A 24,470-nucleotide genomic window follows, 5' to 3' on the forward strand; every position below is an offset into this window, starting at 1 on the left:
GGAAAAACATAGTCTTTGCATCACACCTAGAATGTAAGACTGTAATATTTCCTCACAATAATTCAAATCATGTTCATCTTTACTTAACAGACCCTTTCCATCTAATCCCACCCTCTTTGCTGCCTTTTAATTACTCCTCCTTATTCTTTTGCCGTTATTGCTGTCCCCTGTCTACCTCTCTGGTCTGATCTTGCATTATCTCCAGAAATTCCCAAAAGCCAGTCCACGGTGTTTTGCTCTTACCCATTCCCTGATAACATTAGATAAAACGATCAGTGCTGAATTAGTTGCTGATGACACTGAAGTGCAATCACTGGACTTTTGAAGCTGATGCTCCAGTCAGGCAGGTCAAGGTAATTCACAGATTTCTGTTAGAATTTCGGGCTGTCTGCAGAGTACCAAAATTGCTGCATCGGCTCTGACCTCTCTGCCCGTAGATGATTATCACTTTTGCCACAAGGGCTATGAATATCAGCCAAGAAACCCCCAAACAAATGAGGTATTCTGAACAACCAGAAAATATACTGGGGGGCTGGAACTAGGTGATCTCTAAGGTCCCTTCCAACCCAAACCATTCTATGATCCTGTTTGCTCTTAAATGCCTCATGTGGGCTAAAAATTCATTAACTTGACAAAATAACCCTTTTGTGGTCAGTGCCTTTTACTGTAGGAGCAGCCGTAGCTGATTCACTCCACCCTTCCTGCAAGGAATAGCCTGTCTGTTTTAACAGATGTCACAGCTGGTCACTCTGCTAATGCTGAAAAAAATAGGTATGGGGTATTTTATAAAGAATTCAAAATACAGAGCTCATAAGATGAGATAATAGGACAGCTGGTGTATCTCCTGGTGTATTTAGAGTAAGCAAGACCGTGCTCTCACGTATATCAGGCATCTTACCTATGTTGTTATTTGGAGTCATGGCATGGACCACGAATGTCCAATTTGTAGCAATATTACAGTCCTGGTTTTGGTATGGCATTTGGCATTCATCTTAATTTTCCCAAACAATGTTTTACAGCTGCTTTCAGAGGCCAGGTCAAGACTGTCAATTTGATAACTAGCACCGTGCCCCCTCTTAAAGCTAATGGGGAATACTGGAACTCCCCAGACGTAAAATCAAGCAAAAAGCACAATCAGTGACTGGCACCCCGTTGCTAATTATCCTTCAAATAGTTATGTTCTAGGCTCAGTAGGGAAAGCTATTAAGCTTGCTTTCAGTGTGTTCTTTGTAAAGACAGACTGACCTTTATTTAAATGTAACTGATCACTTGCCAAAGCAGGGAGTGAGAGGTTTAATCCATTTACGGCTCCCATAAGTCCTGCAGACAGGCTCATCTGAGAATTTCACATGGCATCATATGCATTAGCTTCGAGTGAGCAAAACAGAATAAAATGAGGTCATTGAATATTACAAATTACTTCCATCGTGAGCTTTAGCTATAGCATGTTTTTGCAAAAAAACATTTCGGCGGTAATAGGCTCTTGCCTAAAAATACTCAAATAGCCGCATTAATTTGGAAAGCCTTTGACTTTGCAATGAAAAAAAAAGAACTTAGAGCTAATTAAATATGATGCTGAGCATGACTTTTTAACAGGTATAAGATTTTGGATAATGTCTGATAACATGACTCCTGGTACCACATATTTTCTTTAAGTAGGAAACGTAAAACCACAATTTGCTCTTACATAATCTTCGAGACTACCCTAAAATGGAATCTGATTTAGACAACTGCTCAAGTAAATGCACAAAGAGGTGTCACCCCATGTGCTCCACAAAGCCAACAGAAAAACATTTAGATACTCTTCTATTTTAGGATAGGTTCCTTTTGTTGTTTGCTACACAATCTGCGTGCTAGGAATTGGTATTTTCCTTCAATTGTACAGTTTGTGATTCCTCTGTCTGTTTGTATAATAGCTACAAAATTCTCATTTACCTTTAGGAAGACAAGCCTAAATGACAAACTTGCACACTTTTTGCATCAGTGGCACTATTGTCCGGATCCAGTATCTTCTGAGAAAAAGATTAAGCCCAAACTCGTGCACAAATTAGGCATGGCAGTCCAAAGATTAGCCTTATTTAGCTAGAATGGGATTTACCTAACCTAATTTACTCCTCTCAATACTGACTACAAGCACAACTTGGGGTGACAATCATCTCCAAAGTTGTCTAACTCACTGATGCTCACATAAGTCTAACCCACAGAGATTAGGGCAGATAGCTCCATGGAAGCATTTTGCGAGAATTTCTTTCACTTTTCTGTCATTTCAGAGTTTGCACTTTTTGCATCCCTAACTGATTTGCACTGATTACCTCTATTCCTCTCGCTGGTGCTATGTCTACTCTACATAATATTAACGAGAAGGTAAGTTTTTCCTTGCAAATAAATTCCATAATTGCTTTAACCGATTTTCCCTTTTTAATAGAGATTTAGCCACAAATCTGTAATGATTTAGAGCAATTTGTTCATTATTCACAGTCATTCAGTAAATAATAAATATGAACTCAAACAGCTAATGGGCTACTGGAGATCTTTTCCTGTTGACATTTGCTATTATGATTCACTGGTCATGCCCTACAGTCTGGCTGTACAACCATGAGCTAAGAAGAAGGAGTACAATGAAAGACGGGATTTTTTTAAGGAAAAGAGGTTCTGCAAGGGCAAAGGAAAATGTTAGGGGAATAGGAGAAAGGCATTGGACAAAATGGGGACCAAACTCTTTTTTTCCTTATTCTCTTTTTCTACTACTTTGCATTGTAGGAGATACTCCTACCACATGTCTTGGATGACTGAGGACAGGAATTCAGGCTTTTGTAGCCAGAAAAAAATGAAGAAGATAGATAGTTATTTCTGAGGAGCTTAATTTTTTTACAGGCTGAGGTGGGCTATCTTTAATTTTAGAAGCTAATAACAATACCAGCAATAAAACCAGTAAATTATGCCCAGCTTAAATACAGCGCTTTTATGAGTAGCCTGAAAAATGCTATAAAAAGTTTCATTTGCCTCCTTCAGGATCAAGTCTTGCAATTACACATGCTCTGCAAAACCAATGCAGAGCATGCATGAGAGGAAGAAAAAACCAAAACACTTGCAGGAAGTTGTGAAAACTAAGGCAAAATTTTCTGTTGCTTACAATTATCAAATTATTTACCTCATTTTAAACACTACTTATGTGCGGGCACTTAAACTGTTCTTTTTAGTACCATTTTAAACTCTCAAAAAAGAAATGCACCCTTTCCCCTGCTACGTGGTTGTTCAAGCAAGAGGCCTTTACCGACGGGCATCGGCAGCCTAGGCTTAAAGTTGGCTCCGCTCCTGCCCGGGAAACGGAAAAAAACGCTCCTGCCTGTCAAAAAGGAGAGTGGGGTGAAGGGATTTAAAGCAGCCCCGGAGCCTGTGGGAGGGCAACGAAGTGACCTCCCGGTCACCGGAGTCGCGGACCAGCTCTCTATTCACTTGGCTTAATTGCGTCCCTAAACCAAAGGCTGCTGCCTTAAAGATTAAGGGATACGTTCAATTTTACACTAAAATCATGTGAGCACATCTTATTGTGCTGAGGTTTGGGAGAAAGTAAGGGGAATGACTGCGGACAAGGTTTTGGTTCCTCTTCTTGCAGTTTTATGCATCTGTGAAAGTAGAGAATAATCGTACACTGTGGGTCTCGTTTTTTTGTTCTTACTGTTTTGACGGTTGTATGTCTCTGTGTGTGTTTGATGCTTGAGTAAAATCTCTCTGAATAAACTGCCACTTACAGGTTGTGAAGTTCCAGCCTTCTGTTTGGAAGGTCGCATTTTAGGGGTAATTAGTTTTATTCATCCCATTTTAACGCAGTGGCGCACAAAACTCTAATAATGATTGATCTCCACCTCAGCGAGGCTGAATGCTGCACCAGTACGTATGTTGCCCATTAACTGCTAGAATTAAGACTAATAAAGCACCAAACTGTCTTCCTAAAAGGGCAGACTTCTCTAGCAGCAAAGCTGGGTTAAGGGGAGTTTCTCCCCTCAGAGGCACTGGTTCCCCTCCCCTACCAAAGTTTGCTGCTCCCTCATTGCTACAAATTCACCTGTTTCTCATCTAAATTGGACTAAAGGAATAGGCGGGATTAGAAACATTAGCAACTGGGGTTTTTTTTGAGGGTTACTTTTTAATCTGAAATGTTTTCCTGACACTGATGGCACAAAAGACTGGCTGAAATTGGGAATGAGTCATGGTAGGATGTATGGGAGCCTTGTAAACTGGGTAGGCAAAAACTTGAAGTGGAAGCATGTTCTGACGGAGTTACGGAGGTTAAGTCTGGATTTTGATTTAAGGTTTTTGCTTGTATTGTAATGGCTGCATCCTTGTAACACTATCGGTTCAGCTGGACGAATGCTGTCTCTCTTAGGTTGATTTAAGCCTGAAATCATCCCACTGAATAGGAGCACTTGTCTGCAAAAGGAATTTAGTGTGCTGTAAAAAAGTGTGTGAATTTACAGAGGGCTAGCTATGTTGCACCAGCTTGCTTTGTGGAAATCTGTGAAGGACAGCTTGATTCACATTCAAAGTGCAGTGAAATATCATCCGCAGAAACAAACACCGGACGAATTAACATGAAATAGCTAGGATGCTATAAACCCATATCCCAGCTTTCTGCCAATGCAGGCAGGGTCTCAAGAACTGCACTTGGGCAAAATTAGTACATGGGAGATCAGAATCATACTGCAGGAATTGCTCTTTCCAAAATGATACCTGTAATAACATATGATATAATGAAGGTGCAATGAATTTTCCTAGCTGACAGTATTAAAAATAACAATGTACACTGCTCAACTCTGGGATTGCTTTCCACAGTAATGTCAACAAAGAGGCTGAGATAATTTCCCCCTGCTGACTTATTTTTTCCAGCTAGATCAGTGAGCTCATCAGCTCCCATCTTCCGAAAAGCCAAGTGAAACTGCTAATCCGGACTCCCTTTGTCACAGGAGTTGCAATCAACCAGTTGTTGACTAAATACATGACCTGTCTCACGTGGCCTCCCCCAGCAGGCACGATTTTAACCCGCAACATCTAGTAGGTTCAAAGCGTTACTGAATAGGCAGGCAGAGGAAGGGAATTTGCAGCCAGTTGAAGCAAACATCTGGCTTCATACCTTGTTCTCACTAAAATAAGAAAATACTACAGCTAACCAAGATCCTTCAGCATGCAGACAGAATTAGCACCAAGCCTAATTTATACGACACTTTTCACTGACTTTACAGCAATTTAGTGGCATGGGTTGAGCCGACCAGTTAAGTCATCGTTAGCACGCTGTTGCAACAACCCGTGGGTTACTTTAACCACCGTCCACCTTTGTGGTCCATAAACGGTGCTGCAACACTACAGGTTGGCTGCGCGCGTGTCAGACCTCGAAGAGGGTGCGTAGCGTTGGACATCCCACCGCGCGCAGACTTGCCCGTCCCAAACGTTTCTGCCGAGCAAAGAAAATGCACTGCAAATCCTACTCGCTTTTCCTGCACTTGCCTGAGTATTTCTGGGAGCCCAGTTCACAGCGTAGAGTAAAATCCTATAGGATACTAACATCCTATAAGGTACTCATCTGATCAACCGCGTGTCCAGGCAGCAGTGTTCGTCTCAGGAGAATTGTGGCAAGGGGACTGAGGGCTGTAGACAGTTGCGTAGTCTTAAATGCATCCTCATTTGCAAAGTGAGCCAAGTCCCAGCCACCCAAGCACAGCCTGACTTCATTTCATAGCTCCAAGCCCAGGTTCAAAGGCCAAGTAAGCCTGAATGCTACGTGCAGGTGTGACACATGGATTAAGAAGAACACACAAAGAGCAATACGGGATGGGGTAAGCGTAGGCTGCACACGTTGCATTGCTTTCTTTACCTCCTGTTACACAGACCCTAAATATCTGTAGTGTAACTGAATTACAGGTATGACAACATACCTCAAAAATATGATGACAGTGCTGTTGCGTAGGTTCAGTATTTGCACTTGTTGTTTTAAAGACTACTAAATTTTACGCATATTATTACTAAGGTATACTATGCCTGCAGATGTTAACATCCAACTTGGGGTCTTCCCAAAAGAGAAGGATACTGAAATTAGATATGTCAGTCTGTTAGGCATCTAGGCATGATACCAGCAGCTCAATCTCTGGGATTGCTTTACATTTGGGTATTAGCCATTCACCCTCAACTGTCAGGCTGCTCTCTCCAACAGCACCGGTCATCCCAGTCTGAAAGCCCCAGGCACGGCCATGTATTCCTCAACTTACTGCCGGGATCAAAACCACGAGCGTCTTGGCACATTCACACCAGATAAAAATCTGCCTCAGTCTCCGGAGAGAGCGAGCTGTGTTTTGTGCGGTATCTACTTGGCAACAAAACAAGAGAAACCCAAATGTTTAATAATACGCTCCCAGTATCTGCTGCGTTTCACAGCTGTGGGCGGCTGTGCCCACCGCTGAAGAGAAAGTGTCCCCATACAACACGCCGTATTGGTTGGTGCCTGCAGAGGAGAAACCTTCAACCGGTGCTCAGAGCTTCACGCTATGAGACCACAACGTTATTTTTAGCCGTAGATCCTGCAGAAAGACTCTCCGCGCTCAAACGGGCTAATGCACAGGCAGGAAAACAGGGTGCGCGTCTGGAAATCCAGCACAAGGTTTATTATGCCTCATTTAGGTCTCGCGTAGCGCTGCCAAGCACAGCTTAAAAAAGGGGCTAGGTTCCTCCTAAGACTCATACGGATCTGCTCTACCGGAGTCGTTTTGATCCCAGTCTTCTGGCAATTAATGTCTGCCATAATATCCTACATTTTCTACGTTTCTAAACTTAACTTTTGGAAGTGCAGCATAGGATTAGCTCTCTGTTCCCCTGTGAAACGCTCTGTTTTGGTCAGGCGTGGCCCTTTCTGAGTTACACTAAAAAGTACACATTTGCACAAAGAATGCACTGACAAAAAGAAATCACCCTCATGCTCTCGGTCTCACCCTAAATGGTCGGGACACAGTCAGCAACACTTGGGGTACGTGATGCCCCCCAATTATAAACTCCCCAGTACTATCTTTTATCGTGGCAAACAAGCAACAACGCATTGATGTTTTAGAAAACGGTACGCATCACAAGCTAATTTTAAGAGCGTGATCTACATACTACTATTGAAACAAAAATCATTCTACATATAAATCCCTAGCTCTGACGAAATACATACACACGCACAAGACACATGTAGACATTCCTGTCATTTTTCTACCTATGTAAGGGGAAAAGAAAGAAAGAGAAGTATTTTAAATAAGTAGAATTAAACAACGCCTCAGTATTCATAGTCCTAGTCTTCACTACGATCCTTAATCAGCAATGGCAGTAACATGGTTTGCCACTTTTTATTTTTGGAGTATGTGTATTTTAAAGCTATTTGTTATAAAAAAACATCTTCTCACTTAACATTGCATTTTCAAATTATTTTTTTTAAACCATACCAAATTCAATACAAACTAATAACCTGTTATTATAATGATTATATGCGTAATTCAGCACGTGTGTGATTAATCTTGAATAGTCCCATTGATTTCAACAGAGTAAAAATTACTGATTTAGGCTTCGGGAAAATGTTGGGTTCTGCTTGGATCACCCTTTTTTAGCATTGAACCAATGTAATATTTGAGATTTTGTTGTTATAGTGATAGCAAGAATGTCAGATAAGCACATTTTAAAAACAGAAGTACATTTGAGAGAAAACTTGAGTGGCTCTTTTATTTTGAGAAAGACAGATAAGCAAGGCAAGTTATAGTTCAAAATCTACTTTTATATATAAAGTGAATATTTAATCCCACTTAAGAATCGTTAAAGGCTTGTTTTGGCATTTAAATAGCAGGCTGTCAACTCTGTTCAAACGTGTGACTCGCTTTCCTCTGTTCTCATGAAAGACCTGGCAAAAGTTAAAAGTCATATTTCGTTCAGCGCAACAGAAGGAGCTGCGCGTTAGCGAAATCTGGGTTTAGCTGCTGGAATATTTACGATTGCACGGCGCGCTCATCTACCGACTACCCAGACCTGGTGCAGACCCGGACCGAAAGCATTCGAGCCAAACCTGCGCCGTACGTGCAAGCCTGCGGTTTTGGGGCAAACAGGAGGGGAGCATCTAACTCCCGCTGGCCTTCAAAGGGTCTCCCTGCCCGGGAGACCCCCGCTCCTCCCAGTAACGCCTCTTCGCCGTCTTTAACTGGGAAACATCAGAAAAATATCCCCCGGCTGGTATTTGAAGAGACGGGGAGTAAGGCTTAGTTTTGCGGCGCGGAGGATGAGGAGGGCTGCTCGCCACCGCGGCTGGCCAGGGGTACGGACCCCGGGGATGCGCGGGGGGACCCAGGACCACCCTCTGCACCAGGGGAGCCACGCAGGATGGGATGCCGGGATAGTAGAGGAATGACAGATGTGGCCGGCAAGACGAATTTCCCCCATGATGTATGTACCTCAAGCCTCACTAGCCACGGAGGTGGTTAGAGGTAGAGTTATATGTTAAGTACTACCGGGCTCGTCTCGCGTATGGCATGCTTAGATTCGTATCAGCAGGCAAGATTGCAAACTGACTTTCCCCACGAAGGGAGTTTTTGACAGTTTTTATGCATGCTGTGTAAAAAAAATTACTTAAAGGCAAATGAAAGCCACCTGCAACCATCTGTGCAAGGTTAATGTTTACCATGTTACAGAATAGCCAAGTGACATATAGTACATGATAGCTCCTGAAGACAGAATAAGGCACAGTCAGTACATTTGGGGCAAAGTCATGTTTTAAATCTGTCTTAAATTTCTAAGCTCACAAGCTAAAATATCAATTGCTTCTAGGAGTGTTTTCCTAGTGGAATATGGATTAGTTTACCACACTTCACGTTCCCCTTTTCTAGTGAGAAAGCTGCAACCAAAACAACTGTCATACTGTCATACCCTTAAATTCTCCTTTTTAAGCGATGTTTGTCATTACTCTTACTCATAATATACAGATGAACCATATGTGAAACACAATGTTCAAAAAGTTGCAAACTTCAGTTAAAGCATAAAATACCTATTATTTTTACTGACACAGAAAAAAAAAAAAGAAATCATTGCAAGTTTGGCAGCACTCGGCTTGGGCTTTCCACCAAGCAACCAGACTTAACTTATTCCAATTGAACTTAATGCATCTCTGCCAGTGTCCTCTGCCAGGACGCAGAGGTCTCATGACCCGAAAATGGCAGGCCCCCTCCCTGGCACGCGGGCCTCTCGGCTATTGCCTATTTTGGGGGGATGCCACCATTTATTAGATGCACAAAACGTGCACCACCTCTCTCACAGAATGACCTAAAATGAGAAGTCACATCAGTGTCTGCTGACCTTCCCCAGGTCTTCATTGACCATCTGGGTGCCGTACGCAAAGTATACCACAAACATATATATATTTCCTACATGTGTATATAGAGATAGTAAAAGGTTTCTTTTCTCTAACCTGTGAACTTCCAATATATTTTCATACACGTGGCAGTTTCTCTTGAGGGACTTCACTACTTGAAGAAAATCAGGATGTCAGAGCCAAACTCTCAGTAACTTTGACTGTTTGGGACTTCTCTTGACAAGCCCTTGCATTAAACCATCGCACGCACTGACTCCTCTGCAGTTAAAAGAATGCAGACAGTAAAACACCTTTCTGCTACTGTTTGCATAAATAAATGCTCCTTAAATGCACTGCATCACCTGTAACACACTTTTCGTATGAAGTAAGTGCAGATTGGAGGACCACTGGTCAAGAGGCAATGCCTGATCTCACTCAATGATTGTACAGTACTTGGTTAAAATATTAAACTGTTCTCTGGACTGACTTCCTACAGCTACAGCTCCTCTTTTCCAAAGAGCATTATATTTACTGAGTCATCGACACTCTTCGGAAGCCAAGAAGCACGTATGCATGCAAGGATTTCACCGGGGTTGTGGCGGTGAGGGGGCAACATGGACGCATGTTGGCCGTGTTGCCATCGCACGTGGCCGGCTGCATGCTCTACTTGCTTTTTTTGCACTGCATGGGAAGGGGCTGGTACAAGAATCTAAAATACTCTGCCACCATTTGCATTTTAAGCCTATTTCCTTCCCATGCATTAGTGGCTTCTTGGTGTTTGGGTTCCTCAAGGGGCTTGGGGCGTCATCCTTCAGGAGGAGAACTGGAGAGAGAGGGAGAAGTGGTTAATCACCTTGCCTTTGGGTGGAAAAACACTGATTTTGGTGAGCTGACTCGTTGGTACATTGAGGGAGGAGGGGTGGCCTGGGGGCCTACTTCTGCTCTTCCCCACGAGGAACAGAAATGCCGGGTGATGCCTGAGGGACTGCAGAAGATGCAGGGCTGCTTAGAGAGCTCAGGAAGAGACTGAGGGACTGGGGAGAGAAAAAGGAGAGGAAATAGGAATGACTAGGAAAATGACATGCCTGGGATTCTGCTCAGGGTAGATAAAACCAGATTAATTTTATTTATTTCTTAGAAAGGGAACGAAAGGAACACAACACAAAATGTTTGAGGAGTATAACTGAGCTGTGCAGGGTTGAACTGGGAAAGACGAGCAGATGGAGTGACAAAAAAGCAAGCGTACTTCCAGGGCACTCTTGGAGTCCTCCGGCAGCGTGAAAAAAGCAAAAGATGAATGGTGGAAATCACTGGGAAATTTGAAGCAGCTGAGATATGACGGCAGGGTACGGTGGAGACCTGTTTGGGAGCCAAGGAAGTTATTTGAGAATATAGGGAAAAGGGTAGGAGCAACGGGCCCAGCTGTGGCTGAGGAGAGGGGAGGATGGGAAAGGAGAGAAATTAAAAAAAAACCCAACAAAATGGCAGAGGGGACACACTGGCGGGAGTGGGGAAAACAGGAGAAAAGATGAAGGAAGCTTAGTGAGACCAAAAGATGCAGAGAGCTATGCAGGCGTCGGGAAGGAGATGCCGTGGCCTGGAGCAGGGAGACGGGTGAGACCTGGTGGAAGAGGCTGCCAGGGATTGCAAACGGGATGGACGAGATGGGAGAAAGGGGCAGGGAGAGAAGCCAGCGGAGGGAGGACACGCTTCTTCCCAGCACGAAGAGACGGCAGAGGGGCAGCCGGGCAGGGAGAGCGAGAAAACTTAGCTCGGGGGATGAAAACAAGAGGGACTCAGTAAGCTTCACATTTTTATTAACTGACAACAGGAAAATCGGTGGAAAAGTACTATACAAAGTCAAACATTTGTGTGTGTGTGTGTTACCTTTGTGTGTGGACTGAAGGGCACCGGGGAGACCTGCGCGGGGGCTGGTTCTCTCTCTTTGAAACTCTCTATACGTAACCAATGTTGACACTTCAGTTTTATTGAATATAGCAAACACTTGGGTGCTTGATAGGGAGGATAATGAATGCTTTTAGGGCGTACAAATTTGGCATATGTTGCAATTCCCTGCCAGCATGTTCTTCCAGAAAACTGAAGAAGGAGCCGGGCCGGGCACCTTATGGGCACCAAGGTGCAGCTCCAGTGGCCACACGTGCTGGTACGTGCTGGGCCCAGCACCCTCTCAGGGTTTTTGCGCTGGTTGTTACCTGCCCTGCTTGGTTTAGCTACCTCCTGCCTCCGTGGTCCCTAACCTTCAGCAATCCTCTCGCTTGCCCTCCTCTGCTTTTTCACTCCCGTCACCAAACGCGCTGACCTCCCCTCTTCTGCTGTCTCCTAGTGTTTTCCTTCCGACCTTCTTTCCCAGCTGTCTCCGACCTCCGATCCCATCTTTGCTGCTCCCATTGTTGCATCCCCCGTGCAGACACCTCAGCCCACTCCTCCACCAGCACGGCTCTCCCCGAGGCGAGCCACGTGCCAGATGCGCATCCAAAAATTTTGTGTTTCCGAGAAGCGATCGGCGCTCCTCTGCATCTGTGAGGTGCTCCTACGAGCCCTGGTACCCCCACGTACCTCCCAAAGCGTTCCGCACCTCTCTCCCGCTCCTGTCCCCCCTCCTGCAGCCCCGTGCCGTCTCCTTCTCCCCCCGACTTTCCCCCCACCCAGGACTGAAGCTCAGGAGGACCCTGCCTGGGTCCTGCCCGAAACTTCCACCTGCTCCTTCCCAGTCCTCCCTCCCTGGACCTGCTCCGTTGGCCGTTTTCCCCTTCTCTCCTCCCAAAAAGGGCGTACGGACAGGGCAGGACGTGATGGGAAGTCGGAGGGAAGCGGTAAGAAGAGGTTTTCGCATTCGTCCCTGTTTTGCTGAGTTTCGTCCCTGTTTTGCCGAGTTTCACCCAAGGCTGGCCATCGTTTCCCTTCACAGCACGCTGCAAGCTCAAGCCGCTCTCGTAACCGCTAACTGGTTTTCCCCTGCCAGCATCGGCGGCTAAATATAAGCCCGTGGAGCCAGCCCTGCGTCCCTGCCCGTATCTGGCAGCGCCTGGCATTCCACCGCGATTTCACAGAGCCGATGCTTTTCACGAACTTGGCAGCTGAAGAGAGCCGCCTCTCCCCGAATAAGCTGTAGGAGTTTCTGAAGGAACAGGAAACAGATTGCTAGTTTTCTCTTCAGTGCAAAGGGCAACGCTGCAATTTTCTTTTGAGTCCCCCAGTTAAATGCCGCGCTCCACCTCTGGGAAGTAAAAAAAGTCACGCCAGAAACTCGTTCAGCCAGCGCTGCTTGCTGTCCGACGGTTTGTTTGGTAACACTGTGGGGTGTTTTTGAGGAAACTGGTTGTTTTTTAAGGATTGGCAGTTATTAAACAGCATTTAATGTGTAAGGGAAACTTATGATGAATACGTTAGCATCTGTGCCAGACCAAACATCTGTAGTTTTTAACAGAGCAGGCAAAAGGAAATCAGAATTTTCATTCTGCTTTTCAGCTGACACTATAAATCAGCTATTTTAAATTCAACCAAATTGAAGAACTTAATTTTTTTGTTCTTAGGGTCAAAAATGGATAGTGAAGTATTCCACATGAACGAGACATGTGAGTAATCTTGTCCTTAAATTACTTGTTTACACACCGATAAATGTGGATGACAGTTTTAAAAAAACCACAGAGGCATACGCTAATTCAAAATACGCCCGGACGAACGGTGGGAGCCTGCCAAGTGTCACAGGTTTTAGGCTTCAATTTCACGTTAGAAGTACCGGTATAAATCCAGAGCTGAAGAAAACAAGTTCCCTGCTTGACTTGACAAGATACCCGTAGAGAAGAGCTGCTGCAGCCAACCTGCCCTGCTCTGCTTGCTCGCCCCTGGCTTCAGTTTTGGCCATTCGGTTAGCAACCAGCGAGGGCTAAAAGGAAACGTGCCACTACGTAAAAATTGTCACAGTAGTGACATACTCAGGCTACATACAGTCATCAATGCCTGAGTTACTCTGACTTAATGAGTTACCTTTCTTGAACCGAGTTACAGTAACCTGCCTTAATTAAAGAGTAAAATAAATCAGAATAAACTACCATGAAGGTGATTAAACCCAACGCACAAAGTGTTCCAACCAGTATGTCATATTTAACACGGGGGGTAGGCAAAAGATGTTCCTGTCTACACTTACACAGTTTGAGCTTAGGAGTGCAACTTGGTAAGCCACGGTAATTCAATAACTTCAAATTGTCCTACTGATGCAAAAGCTAAGGATTCAACACCTACAGAGGCTGGTACCCTTCACGATGGCTTGTTTGCTCTTGGAAATGGCTGATGCAGAAGGGATGTCACAGAAAACAGGATGAATGAAATTGAGCATTACAGAGCACATTGAACGGACTATTTTGCAGACATACTGCCTACATTATTAGAATGGCCTTGTGGCTGGACAAACTACTTGAACTATTCAGAGAGTAATTCTTGAAAATATGAAAAAGTCGGTAATTGCAAAACGTTGCCGACCAACTTTAGTCAATGCGTCTTGGAAAGGCAGTGATGGTCTCAAGATGAACTTAATGAAGAGGAGAGATGGTGTCAGATAAACAAGCTATAATTCAGCAAGGATAAGGGCAAACTTCTGCATGCTGGTTGGAATAACTGATTGTGCAAACAGGGTAGAAAGTGGCATGAAGGATCCGTGAATTACCACGTGCCACCAACCAAAAGCCAACCATTTCGTACTGCTGAGGAAAAAATGAATGTCATATGGGGATGTATGAACAGGAGTGCCATATGCAAGATGTGTGAAATCATCCTCCTACTCCACTTGCTGCCGAAAGCCTCAGCCTGAATCCTGCGCCCAGATTTAGGCACCGCACTCCACAAAGATGTGGAGCGGCCAAAAGCAAGAAGATTGCTGGAAGTCTGGTAGGCATAGTCTGAGGAAACCAGGGATGAAAGGGAAGAGGACCGGGCAAGTAAAAGTGGTCCCAAGTATGCAAAGGAAAAGAAAATAAACTGTTTTCCAGATGCAGTAGATAAAAAAGGACAGCTGAGTTGCAAAAGGGGAATTGAGGTTAGACATGATGCAACTGCCGTAGCGGTAGCGCAGTGAGACGGAGGGGGAAGCGGCCCAAGGAGGAGACAAAGTGCAGGGCGAGAAGTATCTGTCAGGAAAGACGTCATCTTGTCCTGCGGCAGAGGGCAGATGATGTCTGGAGAGTGTGTCCCCCCCGCCGGCTCCGCGATGCCGATGAAAAGTTAAAAATCCTCACCTCCTGTAAACCGGGGACACTTCATTAATGATTTATAGCAGTAAAGGGGCCTTGCCTGAAATGTGTCCAGTGTAATCATTTTTTCTATCTAATTTCTGCTTTTAGCCATGAGATTATGAGTAATAGCTACGGGGCTACAATGTTAGCCAGAAATCCTTTAGCTTTCTAAAGGTCAGTTAATCTGTGATCTAATCTGATGGTCACTGAAATTAAGTGGAAGCAGTTCAGCGGGCTATAATGGAGGGTGGTTTGTGTCTCTAGCCTTCAGTTACCTTGGGTTAAGCCATCCTTTATAAGCAAAACAACATATAGGCATGAAATAAATTTTGAAACGCGTGCTGAATCCTGTTGTACTGCGGGGAAAAAAAGGACACCCTGCCTTTCTAGCTATCTGCTGGTTTAAAACAGTTCTCATTAAAAACTCCAGAACTTCTTCAGTGCCTTCTGTTCACCTGTTGATATTCCTGTCCCTCGGGAGACTTTATGCGGGTGGGGAAGCAGGCAAGATTCACACAAACTTGGCTGCTCTGTCTTGACTTGTTCACAGTGAGAGCTGAGCTGCATATTTGAAACTTACTCCTTTTAAGAGTGGAATACTTCAGCTAAGCAAGACCAAAAAAAAAACCCCACCAAAAAAAAAAAAAAGGAAAAGAAAAGCAGAGTTGGCTATACAGCTCGGCAGTTAAAGGAGCACTAAAATAGAAGTGTGAAACTTTTCATAGTTATCTGTAAGTCTTAGAGGATTTCAAGTCTCAGCATAGTCACTATTAGCGAATTAAAGATCTGAAAGGTTGTCTCAGCGAGCAGATGCTTTGATCCCTAAACAGAGCTAGTATTTCCTATTTTTGAGTCGCTTTCCCCAGGTACTTCCATTTCATATGGCTGCACTTCAGACTGCTTTTCTACTACTCTTGCAACACATCTGGAAATCCCCTCCTATGTAATATTATACGCAACGTACACTACTTGATTTGAGGAACTGAATTTTATAATACATGCACAAGCATAAAAACCCACAAAAGAAAGCAAAGACTCAGGTCAGAAAGCTAGCCGCCTTTTGACTCCGACTTTCTCACGCTGCATTTCCTCTAGATTATGATACAGTTTAATTTTCATGGATGTCATCTGAAAATGAGAGCCGATATAATGTAGCTGAATCCTCTTTGTCACCGAATATATTCTGGACATTAACTGGTAGCGCGATGCACTGAAGCATAGTCTTTAATTAAAGTGCAACAATACCACAGCTACAGTATGGGCACGGCATAGGAACCTGGCGCTGGATATAAAGATAGCTGTGCCGAAACGTTTCGTATCGCTACACGATGTGAGTAAGTCAGCGGAGACACTCTTACACTTGAAACCTGAAGTATTACTGAGCACTGATTTTCAGCTGGGGAAGCTGCGATCCAATCAATGCATGTATTATTCTCCACAAATGAATAACGGCGTGAACGAGGGCATATTAAACACCTACAGCGCACAAAGCTTTTCACACCGGTTAGGAACCAAACACAAACAAAGAGGCTGCGAACCCTCCAGAGCTCTCGTTTTGTCTCCCGTGAAGTCCTCCCGCCTGTTTGGATAACGGTGCGCGGCATCCCCACAAACACCCTGGTGGTGCCAAGAGGAGAGGGCACCGATTTCGGGTCGGGAGCAAGCTGACCGCCCTTCTCTCCTCCTCTTTCTTTCCTACCCTCGAGGAAAACCAAACCAAACCACCCCGTACCCCACAGCGAGCGTAGGCGGTGCGAAATCCGGGGAGATGAAGACGCCTCTGCCGGCACCAGAGCCAGGGATGCGCTGGCACATACCGGACGGGTCCGTCCCTGACCGGGGGAGGCAAACCCCTCCACCCCAGGGCTGCGCAACCCTCCCTACGCTCGCTCAGCCGACAGAGGGGCTTCAGGAGAAACACAACCCAAACCCGACCACGGCCCTTATCCCGCGGACAGTCGCCTGCCAAGCCGGGACAGCACGGCTCCGCTCTCCGAAGGAGCCAGCGCTCTCTCAACGCCCAACGCACGCGGTCCCTTTTGTTTGCCGGCGCAGCCGACGCTGCCGTTGCGGCACGGGGAACCTCTGCGAAGGTTTCCGTCCAACGCCGGCCACCAAAACCAGAACCAAACATCCACAGAAAAGCAGCAGCCGGGCTCCCCCTCTGCGCAAGGCACGGCATTCGCACGTCCTTGCTCCTCGCTACCGCGCAGGCATCGCATCCTACGGCAGGGTGCTACGCCAGACCGGAGCCCCAGGCGTGATTTTAACGTCCCGGCGCGGTACAAACGGTTTAGGAAAAGATTGGGCAGCGTTGCAGGGAGGAGGCACCGGGAGCCATGCAGGGCAGCTTCTCCGCTTGCTGGGAAATGCGTCAGGGAGGCACAAACACACAAAAGAGAGAGGAGACAGGAGATAGTTACCTAACATGACGAAGGGGATTCCCAGGAAGGTGGAATTGTATTTCCCACCAGTGAGATTGATGATCCCAGCTGCAGTCAGGGTGGCAAGGGTCACGGTCAGCAATCCCAGCAGGCCAAGCCAGGGTTTGCTGCGGACACAATCCTGCATGGAGCAGCAGAGAATGGCCAAGGTGACCACAAGGACCAAGCTTGTGATCAGGTAGCGTTCTGACACCCTGCTCGTCTTCTGGAAATCCTCCTTCAGCGAAGAAGAAGTGAAAGGATACATTTTGACTTTCCTGTTGGATTTCTGGAAAAGTTCAACAGTGTCACAAAAAATGGATTCCCACTTCTCTGCCACCATGTCATTCAAGGAGTTGATTGCCTGCAAGTAGTAGGTGAGCTGAATGGCTTCTGCAGACTTCACCCGGTCTTTGCTGTGCACAGTAACCCCACCAAGCTGATGCCCGTTATATACTTCCCTGCCATCCTTTAAGTGAGTAATCGGATAAGTGATTGCAAAATTAGTTCGATTAGAAGAACGAGCAGCCTTTAATTCCTCCAGTACATGCACTATGTCGTCCACTATGCATGTCTTGTCATTGTTCAGGATACATATATGGGCAAACGTGTAATTGAAACCAGGTCTTTGAACTTGGATCCTGGTCACAGCAGAGTGCAACTACAAGGGAAAGAGAAATCACACACGTTACTCATCAATTCATCTCGCACAGTAGCAGCCAGAACAACAGCGTCTCCTCACCTCCGTCCCTTTCCTATTCGATCTAAGCAACGACAACAAAAGTTCTGGTGACTGCAGTATTAATAGCGCGCTCATTGCAAAAAAAAAAAAAAAAAGGAAACATGCACTAAAATAGCAGTATTATTCCCCTACGTCCTTTGCTGGTCACTCGGGTGTGCTGTGACTTGCATCTGTGCCATGGGCATCTGCCGCTTGGCCTCTCTAAATAAGCAAACTCAAAAGTTCCGCGCCTCCACTTGCACGCGATCTGGGCGGACATAAAAGCGAGAGCTACAGCCCGACCGTGTCCGGGGACGCCGTCGTGCTCGGGATTGCCAAATTCCTCTCTCGACAGACAAACTTCAGGTGCAGAAGGCAGAAGGGCACCGTGACCGGGGGTGCTGCCTGCGCGGTGCCCAGCTGGCAGCTGCACGGGACTGGGACTCACTGGGACTAAAGGGCAGGTCACAGCTGCACGTCCTAAGTGTAGAGACTGTCCCCATAGCAGGAATAAAACGGCTGGCATCGATGAATTTGCCCTCTTTTCCCCTCCATCTTTCCCCCATCAAATCCTCAGCAAATGCGAGAGCGGGAAGCAATGGCAGAGACTGACACTGGTTTTCTCTTCCTCTCTCTGAGACGTTCTGTTAATCGGGGTAGGCCCCCTAATTTTAGGGCCTACAGGTTATTACCGCTTATTTTTTTGTCTAGCAGCTCTTAGTGCAGCCTCCTTTGTAAGTTGTTTTGCATCCTTCTGAAATTTGCCATGCCTGAGCTCTAACCCAAAGTGCATTCCCTTAGTTTTGAGCATCAGAAGGGCAGAAAAATTACCCTCGTCTTGAAAAAATATAGAAAACCCTTGCAACTTTTTCTGAATTCCACACAGCCCGGTCGCTCGGGCGGCCACGTCTGCTGTCGTGGGGGGAGCAAATCACCGGGTCTGCTCTGAGGAACTGCACGGATTTATCCCTCGGTCCCTCTTACACCGAGGGAAATGGTCGTAGGAGCATTGCAAAGGTGTGGTAACAAAAGCAGGGCTGATAAAAGAGAAGGAGAAGCCGTCCTTCACCTGCAAAGCAGGGACGCCACGGCTCTTCCACGGAGCTGAAGAGCCAAATTAAGAACGACTCTAATTTCTTTTCCTTAAACAGGGAAAAGTTATTTTCTGCCTTCAGATTTTGAGCAAGACACAGAGAACTGGCTACAGGGACACGATTCCTTTTATTTCTACTTGCACATGCTGTTTTTCGCTGTAATCCAAAGAGGGCAGGAGGCTCTTATGCCCAGTAAAGAGGCTGGGATTAGGTGATATTTAATGGAACTGGTTCCTTGCTGAAGACAAACTGATTAAAAAAAATAGAAGATAGGGTACACGGGAGCAGTACAGCTTATATACTCATCTGGTGGCAGTGGACAAAACGTCTAATAATCATGGCTAAAATCCTGCGTCTGCTGAAATTAAATAGTCCTAGTGACTTTTGTATGCTATTTCAGACCTATTTGCAGAAAAAAAACCCATTAATATGATACTATGAATCTGATTGTTTTGTGATTACATTGCATAATCTGTGATGGGTATAAATTCAGTTATGTTCCATCCGTTCCTCAGGATGATGACATGATACAGGCAAAGATTACAAAATTCCTATATTCTCATCTTGTTTCTCTAGAAGCTTGGGGGTGTATTTTTCCACATTTCAGTAGTTTTTATTTTTGACAGAACAACAGTTCAATATTGACATTAGAAAGATAGGTTTGAGAAATGAACTGAACCAACAAATGTTTTCACAGTACTGCGAGAACACAATACCTGGCCATGGTGAGAAGCAAAATTCCCCATCGTGGTGGGAGAACAAATAACTGTCTCTGCAACAGATTAGGGGCTTTTGCACAACTTTCTGCTGAAATGAAACAAAAGATTTGCGTGCCAAAGAAATGAGCCTGTATGGGGAATTCTTCCCGTCTTTCCAGTTTGCATCTGCAAAGCTCCACTTTGCAAGAGCTGTTTTGGGGTACAAATTCAAATGTATGTCATTACAGTTTGGGGAAAATGCCCTGATTTACTGAATCAAAGACAGATACCTGGTTTTAAATTTTTTACAGTGGCAGCTGGGATATGGTTTTCATTGACAACGGTGGTAAAATCAGATGTCGTGTAACGCAGAACAGCTGAGGACAACTGGGAGGGCTAGAAGGAATTTCCTGCCTATATTAGACTCACAATACAACTCCTTCAGAGAGGATCCATCGAGTGACACGATGCCGAAGAAACTAAACCGTCACGCAACTTTTATCACACAATGTGCGTTGCTATTTACCTACCCTGCCTCACTGCTGCATTTGCTTCCTTCTCCCTCTGAAGCACTTTCTTTTAATATTTAGGTTATAAAATAACCTCATCTGTGGCAGCCGTTACTTCGTCCTTACCGAAAAGGCTAGAAGCTAAATGTCATCCCTAAAATACTCATTTCTTCTTGGAAACGATCATTTCAGGCGCAGGAGCCCGTTCTGCGGCGGTGGCCCGGTGCTTCTTGCGAGGTCGTGCCGGGCTGGACCGGGCACGGCGTGGGGGGGACCTGCCCATCGCCCCTCCCGGCGATGGGGCTTTGGGGACCGGAGGGGAGCAGGCAGCCGGCTCCGCGTCCTGCCACGTCCCCCGGAGCCGGCCGGCTGGAAGCTCGTGCGGTTTAGAGGAGCTACGAGATGTACCCCGAGCTTCGCCAGCGGCCACAACATTCGGTCTCGAGTTGGAGGCAAAGAGCCAAAGAGGAGGAAAACCTGCCGTCCCCTCCATCCCACCGGAGTACGCCCGGCGCCGCCCCAGCGCGCCCAAGGATTCAGCTCCGGGAAGCCCGACTCGGACTTTTCATCCTCAAGACAAACGCATCGCTTTTTACCTGCTTTTTCAGACCAGATCCTAGGAACCCCCCCCGCCGTCGCCGCAGGGCAGGGGTGCACGGCAGCGTGGCCGCAGGCTCTCTCTCTCCCCCTTCGCTTGCCCGTGGCAGCCCGCGAGCCCCGCCGAGCCCCGCAGTCCCACGGCACTCTCCCTTCTGCTGCCGTGCCGGGGATTCACCTGCGGCCACGCGGATTTTTCCACTCGCGTCCAGAGCCCCGGGAGACCGGCTTCCACAGAAGACAGAAGGTCCGACAGGTTACAAGGGCACGTCCTACGAGCGCGAGGGATTGCACGCGCCGCAATTCGGCTTGCCTGCGGTACGCCAGGAGGTCCCGCAAGAAAACTTCGGTTTGTTAACGGGAGATGGGAAAGGCTGTTGCGCGATGGGGACAACATTAGCGAGACGCTAATGCGTATTGCACTCCTCCTCAGCGCAGCGGATTTTAACAGCAAGTAACCATATTCTGAATAAACCTGGCACCTAGTACTGGGACAAACGACTGACCACCAGGTTCTCATTTATCCAGCTGTTTTCTCATCCCTACCGAGCCTATTAGGAGAAAGGGAGATTTAAAGGAATAACAAAAGCTGAATGAATGGTTTTTCTTGAAGGAAGATATGCACTGCTTGCTCACTGCTCACAGCTTTTCCAGCTAGCTAACGGTGCAAGGAACCAAAAAAGCGGTTTACCGCTGCGATGCCAGAGCACTGCAGTGTGAGAGCTGCACGGCATCGCCTAAGCTCCCTTGGCACGGTGGCACACTGTCCCCGAAAGCGCTCAGGCACAAAACAGTAACTTCCACCTCCCCCTTTCAGTGTCGTTTAAACAGGGACCACCACTTGCGATCCCCCTCTCCTTTCCGAAAATGGTGGTTATGTGTGTCCCGTGCCATGCCAGAGATTTCTGGAACAGCGTTTTCTCTTCCTTCAGCCTTTAGCCATCTGTATTTGGTAACATCTTGGTCTCGGTCTGAGTCCCATGCTCACTCAGCTATTTATTTTAGACAGAGAGGAAGGATGGCTTCGACGGACAGACAAATCCCTTTCTGCAAATACCTCCCGTTGAGGGCTGCATTGCTCTCGCCTCCACACCAAGCCACGTTTCAGCCTGTGGCGGAGCCGACAGATGAGAGGTGGCGAAATCGCCGTGCCCCGCCGGCTGGTTTTGCCCGTGGGCCCAGGAGGGGATGCCAGCAAGCAAAAGCTAAAATCCTTCCACTTATCCTGGGCTAAACCATTTGCTCCAGGGCCTCAGAGAGCCGCGGCTGCAAAGATTTCTTCAAGCTGTTTTTGGCTGCCGATCCTCCTACCTCTGCCATCAGCACAGGAAGGCAGGCACTGGGAACCAGAGCCGCCCCAGTAAGCTCAGTTTGGCTGCCCTGGGATGGCCAAGCCCCGCACTGGGCTCTGCGAGACAGCTCTACCCCGTACAGAGCTTGGCACAACTTTCAGCACTGGCAGCAAAGCTCAACCTGAAGGCAAAGGGGTTGTACTTGGAGACGTCTATTCGGGACCGAAAGGAAAGCTTGATTTTATTCTTAAGTCCGTGCAAAAGATGCAAGGAGCTACAAAAAGGGGAGAGGAAAACCTCTAGCCCCTTTGCTTTGTCGAGAAGTCCTTTCTTTAATTCAGAAGTGAGCAGGTATTACCGGAATTTTGTCAATTTAGGCAGGTAACACAAAAGTCTGCAGCCTCCCTGTGAAGCAAACAGATCCCATCGCAGCAGGGAAGGGTCAGAAACTGCTGATTCATTTGCAAAATGGCCCAATCCCAGAAATCCCTTAAGCCCACGTTACACAATCTGCTACCCCGATCAAAGCCACGGGCAAAGGGGACGAGGCACGAGGACCCAGCGATGGCCACCGGCGTCCCCGAGCAGTGCTGCCTCGCTGGCGGCACGGCGCTGCTCCCGGCGAAACTCCACGGTGAGAGCGGCAGCAACGCGCGACGGGGCGCTTCGCTCCTGCCAAGCTCCTGCTCCCAGCTCGCGGAAAGACATCCCGACTCCCGTGGGAGCTGGGTCAGAGTCGCAGCCGCCGTTTTTGATGTTAAGGACGTGTACGGCTGCCTCCTGCTTATCATACGTACCGCAAAAATGTGTTTGGTTTTGCTGCTGAGCGCTGACGTGCGGTGTTTTATAGGGGACATCGCTCATCGTAAGGACTTGACTACGCTTTGTTACTTGACATACAGTCAACGAATGGCCAGCTAGACAAAACTAGCCAGATATACGGATGTCCTCCCGAACTGTGAATGACCTGGCACATACAGAGACATGTTTTACTCAAAGGAGTAAGATCTTTGCAATGCCATATTACTTGTTGTTGTTGTTGCTATTATTTGACTCTATTCAGTCTTCCAGTCTACGGCTGATGGTTCAAATTAAAAATGAGCTTCACTTTAGTCAGTGTTGCCAACTCTTACAATTCTTTTTACTGTCATTTTCACCAAGTCTGGTTTTTCTCTGAGCCTTGGAGCCTGAAGTATTGTGATTTTTTTTTTTTTTTTAAAATCTCAGCTTTCATTAAAGAAACAAAAAAAAGTCAGATCTCACGGTTATGGAGGAAAGCCTGAGAAGGCTCAAAAATAAAGTGAAGAATGAACTCACTAGCTATTACTGCTTAAAATCTCATCACTGTTTTGGGTTCAAGACTGAAAAACTAGAAAGCAGGAGGAAGACAATGATTTCAAATATAGGCTTCATTTTCATGTGAAGCTGGTTTACTCTTTTGGTAATTTTTACAGGTAACTTGTGCCAAGGAAAACGAAGAGAAGAAAAAGCCCTTAATGGATAGCTATAAATTTCTCCACTTTTCCTGTGATCTCAGTAATCTCTGGCATTTCATATCTTTGCAGAGAGCTTTTTTATTCACTTTAAGAGATGGCGTCAGTCAAAACGTAAAAGGGTTATGAGGGAGAAAAGACTTCCACAGCTCCCAGCTTAACTCACGAAAGAAAACGCTGGAAAGAGAATGGATCCTAAGGGCTCAGGATAAACTTTAGAAGTTGCGGCTGGAGAGCGTGCGGCGAGGATCGCTATGGGTAGCTGGGCTCTTTTTCTAGCAGTCCTACAATCGGGTTTCCTGAAGAGACGCTAAGATACTAATTATGCAAGCTATGTCTTTTCGCAACTGATTTTTTCAGCTGTCCAAAACACGGTGAATTATGTTTTCTCCAAACAATTTTCATGTAAATAAAATCTAAAAATTGTTCAAACTACAAGCCATCAACTGTGGGACAACTATTAGTGTTCCAAGTGGCAGATGTGACTGCATTTACATTTCCATCTGCCTTCTTGGTAGCTACAGAAAATTGCTAGATACGATTTTTCTTTTCTGATCTGAAGCGGAGAAGCTTTTCTAATCAATACCATCTTAATTCTGACAATCGCCCAGGTAATCCTGCCTCAAATTTGTCCCACCGAGAGAATCCCACTCCGCTTTTCGGGCCGACGGCTGCCGGAGGACGGGATGCCTGGGCAGCAGAAACCACCCTCCGCGGCCCGGCGCGCGGCTCCGAGATGGATTTTTGCACGATGGGGGAAAAAAAGACGAAAACTTCGCTCCCGCTCTCACCAAGGGCTCCTCCAGCAGAAGGGTGACCGACGGTCCCTTCCTCGCTGCGGGGAAACCTCAAAAGCCGCCAAGTCCGCATCCCGTCGCGTTAAGGACTCGGCTCCTCCTTCTCCCTTCCAAGAGGAGAGAGGGAGTTCTCCGGCTGTAAACCCCGACTCGAAGGGCAGGGCCCGGTCACAGCTTTTGGGAATCTCACCGGAGAGCCCCGTCCGCTCTCCTCGAGCCTGCCGCGGGGCGGTAGGGAAGCATCG

The 24,470-nt window shown here is 46.5% G+C and overlaps 1 protein-coding gene across 1 annotated transcript in view; it reads right to left on the minus strand.

Moving 5' to 3' along the window:
- PTCHD1 (patched domain containing 1) overlaps positions 1-24,470 on the minus strand; it is a 44,031-nt gene that overhangs the window by 13,423 nt on the left and 6,138 nt on the right. Inside the window, exon 2 of the mRNA XM_030020360.2 lies at positions 17,025-17,685. Coding sequence (XP_029876220.1) covers positions 17,025-17,685 — 661 coding nt within the window. The remainder of the gene's footprint in view (positions 1-17,024; positions 17,686-24,470) is intronic.

This window comes from Aquila chrysaetos, chromosome 7 (genome assembly GCF_900496995.4).
Source record: "Aquila chrysaetos chrysaetos chromosome 7, bAquChr1.4, whole genome shotgun sequence".
Taxonomy (NCBI): Eukaryota; Metazoa; Chordata; class Aves; order Accipitriformes; family Accipitridae; genus Aquila; species Aquila chrysaetos.